Source organism: Filicampus tigris, chromosome 19 (assembly GCF_054856515.1).
Source record: "Filicampus tigris isolate MCC_2025a chromosome 19, RoL_Ftig_1.0, whole genome shotgun sequence".
Taxonomy (NCBI): domain Eukaryota; kingdom Metazoa; phylum Chordata; class Actinopteri; order Syngnathiformes; family Syngnathidae; genus Filicampus; species Filicampus tigris.
In genome coordinates this window covers 14,941,256-14,953,513 of record NC_141235.1, presented here as the reverse complement: position 1 = coordinate 14,953,513, position 12,258 = coordinate 14,941,256, and the positions used below count along the sequence as shown (strand labels likewise).

Below are 12,258 nucleotides of genomic sequence, written 5' to 3'. Positions count from 1 at the left end.
TTAAAGTCGTTCATCGTCTACATTACTCGCCTGAGAAACTGGATAAGATTTACCCTGGGACTCGCTCCGTGTGCCCAAGATGCATGCTCAGTCGAACGAACTCAGGTATGTTTTGGTCATGTCATGTCATGTCATTTTCCAAACCGCTTATCCTATACAGGGTCGCGGGGAGTTGCTGGAGCCTATCCCAGCCGTCAACGGGCGAAGGCAGACTACACCCCGGACTGGTCGCCAGCCAGTCGCAGGGCACATGTTTTGGTCATGTAATTTGCTTAATAACTTCTGGTTTGGAGTCTTTGAAGCAGTATCTTCTGTCTGTAGCCGATCGATGAGTCCTGACCCTATTGTTGCGGTATTTGGGGTGTTCCCATTGGATGAACAGAGAAATTCTGCTTCACAAGCAAATGCCGTACCCTTTCTTACCCTGCAAGCTTGGAGGCAAATCCTGTTGCAGTGGAAGTCAAGGAACCCTCCCTCGTTCATGAGGTGGGTTGAAAGTGTACTTTCAGTGATTGCATTAGAAAAGATGCGACATGACCGGATGATCCTGCGGGACAGATTTATCCGAACCTGGATCCTCTTTATGAAATGTGTGGAGAACATGTCCCTTTCGTGATGTTGTTCTTTCTCCTGTCAAATAGCCACCCGCTGATATGTCGTTTTAACTTCATTTGGTCCGTATCGCTGTAGGTTTTTTGATATATAGTAACGGTCACACATCACAGTAATGTTTGGTTAAACCATTACTTTTGAGAATACAAAGACTCGGGTTAGTACCAAATCTAAAGTATTACCATTTTTATGCGTCACTTCCTCATTTATCTGTGTGAAACCAAAAGTATCAATCATTGTCTGAAACGTCACAGTAAGTGGTTCCGATTGGAGATTCATATGAATGTTAAAGTCACCCATAATCAGTATATTATCTACATGAGTTACCAAATCAGCCACAAATTCAGAGAACTCATCTAAAAATCCAGACTACAAGCCACGGGGACGGTAAATAAGAAAGAAGGAAGAAAAAATGGCAACGAGGCCGCGGATCACATAATGAGAACTTCAAATGTTTTAAAGGCGATGTTAAAATGAGGGCTAAGTTTGAGAATAGCCGTGGCTTATGGTATTATTGAGGATACCGATGAGCTTTTTGCCAACTTCTTAAATACAAACAATGAATGTGGTGAAAAGCCTTCTGACTACTTGCAGCGATTGCAGATTCTGTTGAGCAGGGTCATCAAAAGAGGTGGTTTGGCTGCTAGTGACTCAGATTTCCAGCTGCTTAAAACAAAGCTTGAAGAAAAATAAGGACTGGCAAACTGCTAAGTCCAATAGGATGAAACTGCACTTTGGCGCTAATAGATCAATAACACGGGCAAACACACTCACAGTGGAAGACTATGGTAGTGATGGAGACCCAGCAACAGCTAACCCTTATGACGCATAAAATCTTGAAAAAGATGTCACAGTTATAAGCTCAAATGGTATCACTAAAAAATTATGAGTGCACGACAACCATCTGTTAAGTAAGGAAACAAACAAAAGGTTTAGCCAAAAGTCCCTGTCACAAGTCGAAACGTCTGAACAAGAAGCCCCGCCCATGATATTGCTTTAGGTGTGGAGATGTTTAAAAAAGCTGGGACAGGTTTCAAAAAAGACTGAGAAAGTTGAGAAATGCCCATCAAACACCTTTTGGAACATCCCGCAGGCAAACAGACTAATTGGGAGATGGTGGGTGCCATGACTGGGTATAAAAGGAGCTCCCTGAATTTGTCAATCATTCACAGGCAAAGATGGGGTGAGGTTCACCTCTTTGTGAACAAATGGGTGAGAAAATAGTCAAATAGTTTAAAGACAATGTTCCTCAATGTACAATTGTATGGAATTTAGCGATTTCATCATCTACAGTCCATAATATCATCAAAAGCTTGAGAGAATCTGGAGAAATCACTACATGTAAGCGGCAAGGCCGAAAACCAACGTTAAATGCCCGTTACATTCGATCCCTCAGGCAGAATTGCATCAAAAACTGACATCAATGTATAAAGGATCTCAACGCGTGGGCTCAACAACACCTCAGAAGAGTCAGTAAATTCAGTTCGGCGCTCCATCCGTAAGTGCAACTTAAAACTACTAGGCAAAGCAAAAGACATTTATCAACAACACCCAGAAACGCCGCCGGCTTCTCTGGGCCCCAGCTCATCTAAGATGGACTGATGCAAAGTGATGCAAAAGTGTTCTGTGGTCTGATGAGTCCACATTTCAAATAGTTTTGGGAAATTGTGGACAATTGTGTCCTCCAGGCCAAAGAGGAAAAGAACCATCCGGACTGTAATGGACCCAAAGTTCAAAAGCCAGCATCTGTGATGGTATGGGGCTTTGTTAGTGCCAATGGCATTGGTAACTAATACATCTGTGAAGGCACCATTAAAGGGACATTTGGATGAGTTTAACATTGGCACTTATATAATAGGTTTGCACGTAAAAATGACATCAGTACTAAAATGACACCCCCAAAAGACTCAGTAATGATTTAAGGGATTTTTTTGTGATTAGATTTACGACACATTGGTCCACCCCCTTTTGGTGCTCGGCTTGTTATTTTTTCGGTCTCAGCGGTCTACGTCACAGGAGGGAGGCAAGCGTGGTAATTTTGCTTGCTTTGTCAGTTCTGTTGTCTAAAACGGTGACTGATCGCCACCAAAATGTAAATTCACATTGCTGCTCTTGTCCACTTCAACCTGTGAAAGTATAAAAGTGTTCTGCTCAATAGTTTGGATTTATTGACATAAAACGTGATCTCATCATGATCACCTCCATAAAATCAAAAATACCATGGTGATCGCTTCTCCACTTACACAGGCTGAAGCGGACAAGAGCATGAATGCACACATGAACCCAGACAGGTTATATTTCAGACATTTAGCGACGCTAAACTCATGTAAACTCTCAGGAGGCAGACGGCGACTTGCAAGCAATCGGGCAAGCATGGATCTGAAATGGTCATTAGTAGGGATGTCCGCCTAAATTTTGGTGCCAATTTATCACCGTTTTAGGACGTTATAAGCAATGAAAGTACAATGTTTCCAATGGAGAGTTTCTAATCGGTCCCTCCTGTGACTGAGTGACAAGGATAGAACGGTAGGGGGCGCGGCCATTCTCCTCATTAACAAGAGGCGTTATTCATGGGGTCACTTATTTCCTAATTTCTCCCAAATTTATCGATAAAATAGAAAATGACAACTCTTCATTTTCCTGATCAAAAAATATATAAAATAAACTTGTTAGTGAAAAAATAGCCCAGCCATCCCTTTAATGCTGAAAGGTACATACAGGTTTTGGAGAAACATATGCTGCCATCCAAGCAATGTTGTTTTCATTGACGCACCTGCTGATTTCAACAAGACAATGCCAAACCTGCAAACTCTGCACGTGCTACAACAGTGTGGCTTCGTAGTAGAAGAGTGTGGGTACAAGACTAGCCTGCCTGCAGTGCAAATATGTCTCCCAATGAAAATGTGTGGCACATTATGAAGAGTAAAATATCAAATAGTGTCCCTAGTTCTCAAATGTTTTCTGAATGTTGTTAAGAGAAAAAGTGACGTATGCAATGCTGTTCCTTATATTTCACTGCAGCACTGTCACTTAAAGTATTTTTTTCCTCTGTACTATGTACAGGTTAAAAAAGTGTTTCTTCATACTTTATATGTAGATGATATGTAGTATGTTGGTGTGTATATACATGTGTATATACACATGGTTACTGCGTATGTTTAAATTGGTTTTTGATTCTGAATGTTTGCTGTTAATGTTATACATTAACGGCTACATTATGCCGCCGTCTCTGTGTGACCTATATCTTTGAAAATGTCCCCACTGTGGGATCAATAAAGGCCTTCTTATTCTTATTGTAACACAGTGGTAAACATGACCTTGTCCCAGCTTTTTTGGAACATGTTGCATCCATAAAATTCAAAGTTAATGATTATTCGCTAAAAAACTAAGTTTATCAGTTTGAACATTAAAATATCTTGTCACTTTAATGTATTCAAATTTCTATAGGTTGGCCATGATTTGCAAATCATTCTATTCTGTTTTTAGTCACGTTTTAAACAACGTCCCAATTTCAATGGATTTGGATTTCTGCTTGAGCTATGTACCCATTGTTCTTAAGTTCCCAAATAAATTTGTTAAAGCTGAGCCAGAAATGACGACTTACCTGTTCTCATTGGGCAAATGCACTTGATGACTTATTTCAACAATACTGCAGTGACAGAAGAATAAAATGTCTGTCTTCTGTATATGCATACAGACAGATTATTTGTGTTGAAGAATAGTGTTGAAAACCTTAAAAGGTAAAAAATAGCAAGTCGTACCTGCCAAAGCATGGGTTTGTTTGGATGGTCATGTTAGGGCTGATGACGGTCATTGATGAACAAAATGTTTATCCTAAGAGTTTTTTTCTTTCCAATGACTTGGATTTCCACTGAATGATGGAAGATTGGACTTGATTTTCAAATCTTGAAATGGTCTCCCTCCACCTTAACCACTGAGTTCCCCCACCCCTACGCACCTGCACAGTGGCTCAGGTCAGCAAACCAGACTCTACTAGATGTACTGAGGACTAAGTAGAGGTTCAGAGAAGATAGAGGTTTTTCCATTGCCGGTCACTCCTTTTGGAATGAGACTCAGCATTGTTTTAGTGTTTTATGGTGTCTGCTGTATTTGTGTTATCAATTTATTGTTTTCACTGTTTCAGTTATTGTATGACTGATTATTATTGCAAGTACAGCACTTTGGATGCAGAAATGACGCATTAAGGTGCTAGTTAAATAAAGTTGAGTTGAGATGAGAAAAAGAAACCACTGGTGTACTAAATATCAGACGTCAAACATATAGCCCAAGAAAAACAACAGTTTTTGACAGCAAACATTTTCAGAGCTGTCAGGAAAGACCCTCCATGCACCAACACTTTGCTATAGAGGTAACCTTGTGACAACAGAAGACATTAAGTGAGCTTGAGTGCTTTTTACCTTGCTACGGAGTTCATCCTCCATGGAAAAGTACACAAATCGAATGCATGCCGTGATCAGAGCATCAATGAGTCTGACAGTGTCCAGCCGGGCCTGGAACTGGGATGAAACCATGCCCATGAAGATCTGTCCGCTCAGGGCTTGCACACCATCGTCATATTCCATTCCTTCACCAATACCTTCTATTAGAAAAGGGAAAATTGTTATTACACTGTAACACATTATTAGACATATACAATTTAAACTCTCTCATGACGAACAAAGTTTGTTGTTGTAGTATGTCTTTCCATTGTTTTGTGGAAGAGCTCTTGAATCAGCACTTCAATCAAATTCCGTCTCCTCAACTCACTGGTCCTTTCTGTCCTACTCCACAATTGAGAGACGTGTGCATTCTCAACCGCGGACAGCCAAAGGCTTGATTTTTTTTTTCAAAACAACTGCCTCTGAAACATCCTCGAAGGAGTGTACAACAGAGAAAGTCACAATAACAATCAGGCGACGAGCATTACAACTTGTCGAAAATGTAGCACGTCTCGGTAAAGTCATTCCAGCCATGTAAGTGATCGAGGCAACCCGCTCTTCCCGGCTGGCGACACACCTGACTCAATAGTCCAGGACACCACGCACCCACTACAACAACATATCATTCCCCTATCCTCAGGGCGTAGATACAGGTCTATAAAATTCAGGAGGGCTCACCTGGGGAAAAGCCTGATCTCTATAGCCATTTCCGCCCTAAATACTGTAACAGACCACGCTGACTCACCTGACCAGGCTACAATGTAGTGGCACTGTCGTGTTAATAACTGTCGTGTATGCTGTTTTGTTTTTGTTTGCTGTCTTGTCTGTGATGCATAATCTTTATTGTGTCTTTGTGTACTGTCTGTGGAAACGAATTTCCCCACGGGGACCAATAAATCTAATCTAATCTAATCTAATCTGATCAAATCTAATCCCAGGCTCTTCTGAGTGTCCCAGGTCTTGATGTTCCACCCCCTGTCCACCTTCATACACCAGGCAGAAGACTGGAATTTCTATCGGGTGTTGATTACCCCAGCCAAACTAGATTAGACTACACCAGGGCTCCCCCCCACCGGACACCCACCAGCATGCCAAACTGTCTCCGGCGCGTAATGCTAAACGCTACGCTAAACGAACAAGATAGCGAACGAGTAAACATAATGAGTACACGTATTTGGAAAGTCCGCACGAACCGCAGAATGGCTGGTGGAAAAACAAAACTGTGTACGTTCAGATTAAGGCAACGTAATTAGTTCGCATTCACTGTAATAGCAGCAGAGGAAGTTGGATCATGGATTACGTAAATCGCATGTATAGGAGCATTTTGGCTACTTTGGGTGAAACGAGTCGTCAAACTAATGATACAGGATTTTTTTCTGCCTCTTGTCCCAACACACAGATATGTCAAGGAAGCTCCCAACATACTCAATGAACACGCCGCTTCCGCAAAGGCTAACTTCAAAATAAAGCTTATCAAATAATACATTGATTAATTGATGCCAATGCAATAGCCTTAGGAGTCTTGTACTTTGAAGATGTCCTGCGTGGTGGCGTAACGGCTAACTTGACTTCTGTTTTCGACATTCGGCTTACCTTTGTGCAAGTTCAACACTTGTGGCCGACACCAACACAATGGCATCCCGAAATCATATTCAGTCACTAATTTAGGACGCTAACAAACCGCTAGTTAATTATGCCGTCATTGTCTCAAGTCTCCGGCATTAGTGTCAAGCAGCTAGCTGTTAGCATTAGCAACAAGTGCCCGGCTGGTAGTGCAACAGTGGTTCCTTGGCTTACTTTTTTTTAAAACATAATTTTCAATATTGCATGTATTACACTCTCCATGTTTAAAGGAATGGAATGTGCCTTTAAATGCACTTTGAGGTCTTTTTCATTATGAAAAAAAAACTAGATAAATAAAACTTTGTCTTAATTTATTTTATAAAACACTTTTTCTCATTAAATAATTTTAAGAAAAAAAATGTCTAGCAGGGTACCTTATACACTGCACCATGTATAAAATAAGAATGTATCCTGACATATTGCATTAAGATAGACGGCCATATTAGACATTAGGAGTTGAGTTCACTTTTATTTTGTTTTTTAATTAATTAAGAAAAAAAATTGTATTTCCCTTTTTTTTTTTTTTTGCTGATTCAAAAAACGATCCGGTCCGTCACTCAAAATCCGTGACTGATCCGAACTGTGACTTATGTGATCCGTTGCACCTCTACAAGTCACTGTGGTGATCCGGCCCCCCAGTCCCTTCGGTTTGTAATAATATGGACCCCTGAAAAATTTAGTTGAATAGCCCTGGTGTATATAGACACATATATGTGTGTAGATATAAATCAGTGTGTCTGGTGCACAACTCGCTGGAAATACACACGTAGAGGTAAACAAACATGGCTCATAAACTAAGATGCAGCACAAAACCACACTTTTGGAGCAAGCAGGAAATCAACTGCTTTATTCCTGTAGTGAGTGATATGAATATAATGTGTTTTATTGATGTTAGAAAGTAAGAAGCGGAAATTACGTCTATTAGGGTCACAACGTTATCCGTATGTCGCTTGTTTAGATCGGGGTATTCTAATTGCTCACAACTACCATGTAGACAGGAGTAACTGTCCGGTCACGCATGTAAACGGGTTATCCCGATGTCTCGCAAACCGGAATTTTGACCATAACCCAAATATTGACTGCATGTAACACAGACATTGAGTTAAAGCCATGAGAGCTACCGACCTAGCTTACCATCTACTTAATGGGCACTCCTACTCTAATCAATTCCAAGATAACTTGTGTCCAAGACACATACCGTCTGAACTCCAACTGTTCCTGCAGGAAATATGCTTGTTAGGGGTGGTTGAGGACAGCTCCAGGCCTGAGAATAGACAGGGGCCAGATGCCAATTCCACACACTTGCCATTCAACTGGCTGGACAATGAACTTTGCATGGGTTTATAGGCAAAGGCTGAGCAGTAACCAGACAGACAGGCACGTTGGTAAAAGTCCAGAATCTTTTTTCTATAAACCAGAGATGGAACAAGATTAGATTTGTATCAGGATTTAATGATCTAAGACAGTTTATCACTTGGTAATGTTTTTCTACCAATGGGATCTAACATCCAAAGTACAATCTGCTGCATGATGGTAAAACTGTCCATTGTTTTTATTAACTAAGCCAAATCTTGGCCAGGGTTCACAAAGGGACAAAAAAATAGATGTGTGTACCTGTCAGAACCCAAAAGGGGATAAATATCAGCACCATCCCAAAAGTCAGTGCTGGCCTCCAAGATAAGGTCAGCTGAGCCATGTGACAACATCTGGACACTTTCTGAAAACCAAAAGGTAAGAGAGTGAAAAACATCTACATTTGCAAATACACTTAGAATAGGAAAACTTGATTCATTAAGTCTTATTTCTAATGTCATCAACACGTTTATGGCACTTTGGTGGTTGAGGAGAAATGATTTCAACAGTTACTGGCACATTTGGAGTCCAGATATAACATGACAGGACACAATGCACATACATACACATCATGACTGTCAAAAAAAAAGAATTGGCTTGACATTCACCTGAGGAAGAGTCTCGTACAAAAAGGGAGATCAAATGGGAGATAGGGGGCTGACATTTAGTGAAGTAATGCAATCGGCGCGAAGGCACATCGTTTGTAATTTCTCCAGTCGGCAGCTGGTAAAGAGCCAAATGGCTCTCTTGTTCAAACATTTCCCTTGCACCAGGAGTGAACCCTGACACCAACAAAACACAAAACAGGGTACATATCATACAAAAAGCTGACTTTCTATGTTAAGATGTACAGAATCAAAGGGGGAAAAAAACATTTACCTATGAGCCTGGAGAGCTCACAGAGCCCCCAAGGAACATAAACGGGCTGCACACGGCCATGGCTCTCTTGCAGTGCCAAGTTAGACAAATGATCGGAGAAGCAGCAGAGCTGCTGAGTGACTTTGTTGTTGCAGAGGTTTAGCATTATATTGAGGCCCAGTGGCTTCAGCGAAGGCAAGTGACATTGCCACGACAGGTCATCAAACTGAATGCTTGATGGATTTTGCTGGTCTTGAGAAAGACTCAACATTTCCAGGTGATAGTCACACACATAATCCTCTGCCTCAGTTTCGCGGCAACCCAAAATAAATTCCTGGAGAATGTGAAAGAGAAGACACATATACAGTATTACCATGTATTACGTATATAGCATGATGTTGATTATTTGGTGTTTTGAGTGCCAAAATATTTTTAAGATAACCAACTTGAATTATGTTATAAAAATTTTTTGCTTTCAAATTTCACCTGGATTTGGTCTTCGCCTCCCTCTGTATGGCGACTGAAGCTCACATTGGACCCAGAGTTCTGTTTGGTGCGACTATTTACAGGTTGGCAGGAACGCTGGTGCATTATTGTGTCTGTTGGATGAGTCATACCATGCATTGTCTCTCTGGTCTCAGGTATTTCCCCAGTTTGGGTGGTGGGCTCCTCTGGTAAACGAAGGAGAGTGTCCACTTCTTGGTTCTGTTCAGCAGTTAAACACAGGAATAAATTAAACCTTTTCAACAGTAAAGTACGCCTACCCCATTGCACACTTTTAATCACAGTTTAACTTGCCTTTCATTTTCTAGCAGAAAAAACATTTATCATAAGGGCCCAATGACAGAGGTGAGAACCCTAAATAATATTTTCATTCCAAACAACATAGAACCTTTGTCAGAGCACAAATCTCCAGAACACCAGTTACAAAAGGTATTTAGGCAGTAGCGATTAAAACTCTTTGATCTTAGCCATAATTCATGGCCTTATGATCAAAGGTCAGGGTCATAAAAAATATATTTGATTTGAATAGTTTCCGGACAGCTGCAAGTGCTAAAATTTAACTGCCGTACATCATAGGGTTAAATATTTGAAGTAGTCAAAAGGTCAAAGTACAGAGGTGGGAACCCTAAATAATACTTTCATTCCAAACAACACAAAACCTTTGTCAGAGCACAAATCTCCAGAACACCAGTTTAAAAAGGTATTTAGGCAGTAGCGATTAAAACTCTTTGATCTTAGCCATGATTCATGGCCTTATGATAAAAAGGTCAGGGTCATAAAAAATATATTTGATTTTAATAGTTTCCGGACAGCTGGAAGTGCTAAAATTTAACTACCGTACATCGTAGCGTTAAATATTTGAAGTAGTCAAAAGGTCAAAGTAGTATATGTCAGGGTTTGTTTGAACTTTATTTGATATGTGTATTATGTGCTGTTTGTTTCATTAGATAGAGTGTTTCATCTTACCTTGGGAATGCGGAGTGAGAAGGAGGGCTGCCAGAGAGGTGGGGGCTTGTTGTAAGCCCCCATATCCATATATACATATCCATCCCCATCCAAAGGATATTTTCTATATCCTTTGGTTGTGGAAAATGGTTTGTTTGCTATGAAATGTATTTGATATGTGCATTATGTGAGCAACGATTGTTTTATTAAATAAGTGTTTCTTCTTACCTGTATTTCCATGCGGTTCACATTTGTTGTATGCAAGGGTTTCTGTCCTGTTTTAAAACAGAGTGTTAGGTTCAAAGAGTGGTGATGTTCGTACGTGGCGTGGGAAATGTGTTTTTTTTTTGTAGGATCGTTAAAAAAAGGTGACTCCAGGAATTTAAACGTTCGGGATTCTAAACAGTATATCTAAACAAGAAGAGGTATGCATCCTTTCACGGACACACGAGGTGGTATACCACCAGTAAATAAGCAACATGTGTTTTTTCGTAGGCTCATAAAAAAAGCTGACTCGGGATTGAACATAAAATCAGTGTGTTTTATGGGAGTCGCAAATGCACAGGAGGGTATCATACTAAGCAACATGTAAAACATAAAAACAGATGACTCCAAGGATTCAAGTATAAATTCTCAGGGGGGTACCACATGTTTTAAACATAACATTTGAAAATTGGCAGTAAGGACAGGGTTATCATATGCATCGTGCTCAATGTCAATTTGTGCCGCTGTTACATGTACTGCTTGTTCTAGATCAGTTTCTCTATCTTCAGCTTGTTCATTGTCATTGCCTGAATGTTGTACTCTGACAGTGTTACTTGTCGCTCTGTTTACATTGGTTTTTTTATCGTGTAGTTTCTGCTACCCCATTTTGTGCAATCTTTTCATTACTAGTTTCACTACAAACATCTTGTACAGTTTGTTTATCATGTTCATGTGTGTGTGTCTTCTTGAGCCTTAAATGATGTACTCTAATAAGAATCCCTCCATGTCTGACGAACACCACAACTCCATCCTGACCAATAATGACCCCTGGTCCCTTCCACTCTGCACTGTCTGCTCGTTTGTAGTATACTTTATCACCTGTCTCGTATTTTTCATCTGTTGGCCTGAGCTGCTTACGCAATGCTCTCCTTAACCTCTCCGAACTTTCAGACTCAATGAAAGCTTTTCTAGATGCATGCAAAGCTTATATATGTAACCCCACCTTAGCGCTTATTGTCGTTCCTTCCAGTGCAGGTGACTTATCAACTAGTATAGAAGGTAGGTAACGAAAGACATATCGTTTGATGCAGCTAAACAGGTTGAGATTAAAAGTTGGTACAAGAATGACGTTTTTGAGGAGGTTGAAGATACAGGCCAAAAGAGTGTATCGACTCGATGGGTTTGTAGCCTCAAAGAAACTGACAATGGTATAGTACCTAAAGCCAGACTTGTAGCCAGAGGCGTTGAAGAGTTAAATACTCAAGAGCTACAGAAGGATTCACCAACATGTGTGTCTAAATCACTCAGGTTACTGCTAACAGTGATTTGTCAAAATCAGTGGAAAGTCCACTCCATGGACATACAATCAGCCTTTTTGCAAGGCATGGAGTTATCAAGGGACATTTATGTCCCTCCACCATCAGAAACTGGTAAAAATGGGATTCTATGGAAACTGAAAAAATGTGTATATGGTCTTGCTGATGCATCACTATATTGGTTTAAGAGAGTCAAAGAAACAATGCAGGGCACAGGTGGTGCCGTGTCAAAAGTAGATCCTGCAGTCTTCTATTGGTTAGATGACAAGGGCAAAGTTACAGGTGTACTTGCATGTCATGTATAGATGATTTTCTTTTGGGCAGGTTCATCAAACTTTTCTGATGATGTGATTCCTCGACTGAAGTTAGCGTTTCACGTGTGAAAGGAGGAACATGACAATTTC

General features: G+C 40.5%; 1 protein-coding gene across 5 annotated transcripts in view; it reads right to left on the bottom strand.

Annotated features, from left to right (window-relative positions):
• The window catches only part of tmem94 (transmembrane protein 94), a 225,343-nt gene that overhangs the window by 82,683 nt on the left and 130,402 nt on the right, over nucleotides 1–12,258 (bottom strand). For 4 of the 5 annotated variants that reach the window (XR_015082416.1, XM_086015986.1, XM_086015989.1 and 1 more), the window contains 6 exons: nucleotides 9,372–9,590; nucleotides 8,907–9,219; nucleotides 8,636–8,809; nucleotides 8,289–8,391; nucleotides 7,873–8,081; nucleotides 5,031–5,212 (listed from right to left, as the gene is read on the bottom strand). Coding sequence is in view for 4 of the 5 variants with exons in the window: in XM_086015986.1 (XP_085872112.1) it covers nucleotides 5,031–5,212; nucleotides 7,873–8,081; nucleotides 8,289–8,391; nucleotides 8,636–8,809; nucleotides 8,907–9,219; nucleotides 9,372–9,590 (1,200 nt within the window). In the remaining variant the exon portion in view is untranslated. The remainder of the gene's footprint in view (nucleotides 1–5,030; nucleotides 5,213–7,872; nucleotides 8,082–8,288; nucleotides 8,392–8,635; nucleotides 8,810–8,906; nucleotides 9,220–9,371; nucleotides 9,591–12,258) is intronic. The other variant, XM_086015988.1, reaches the window with a different exon arrangement.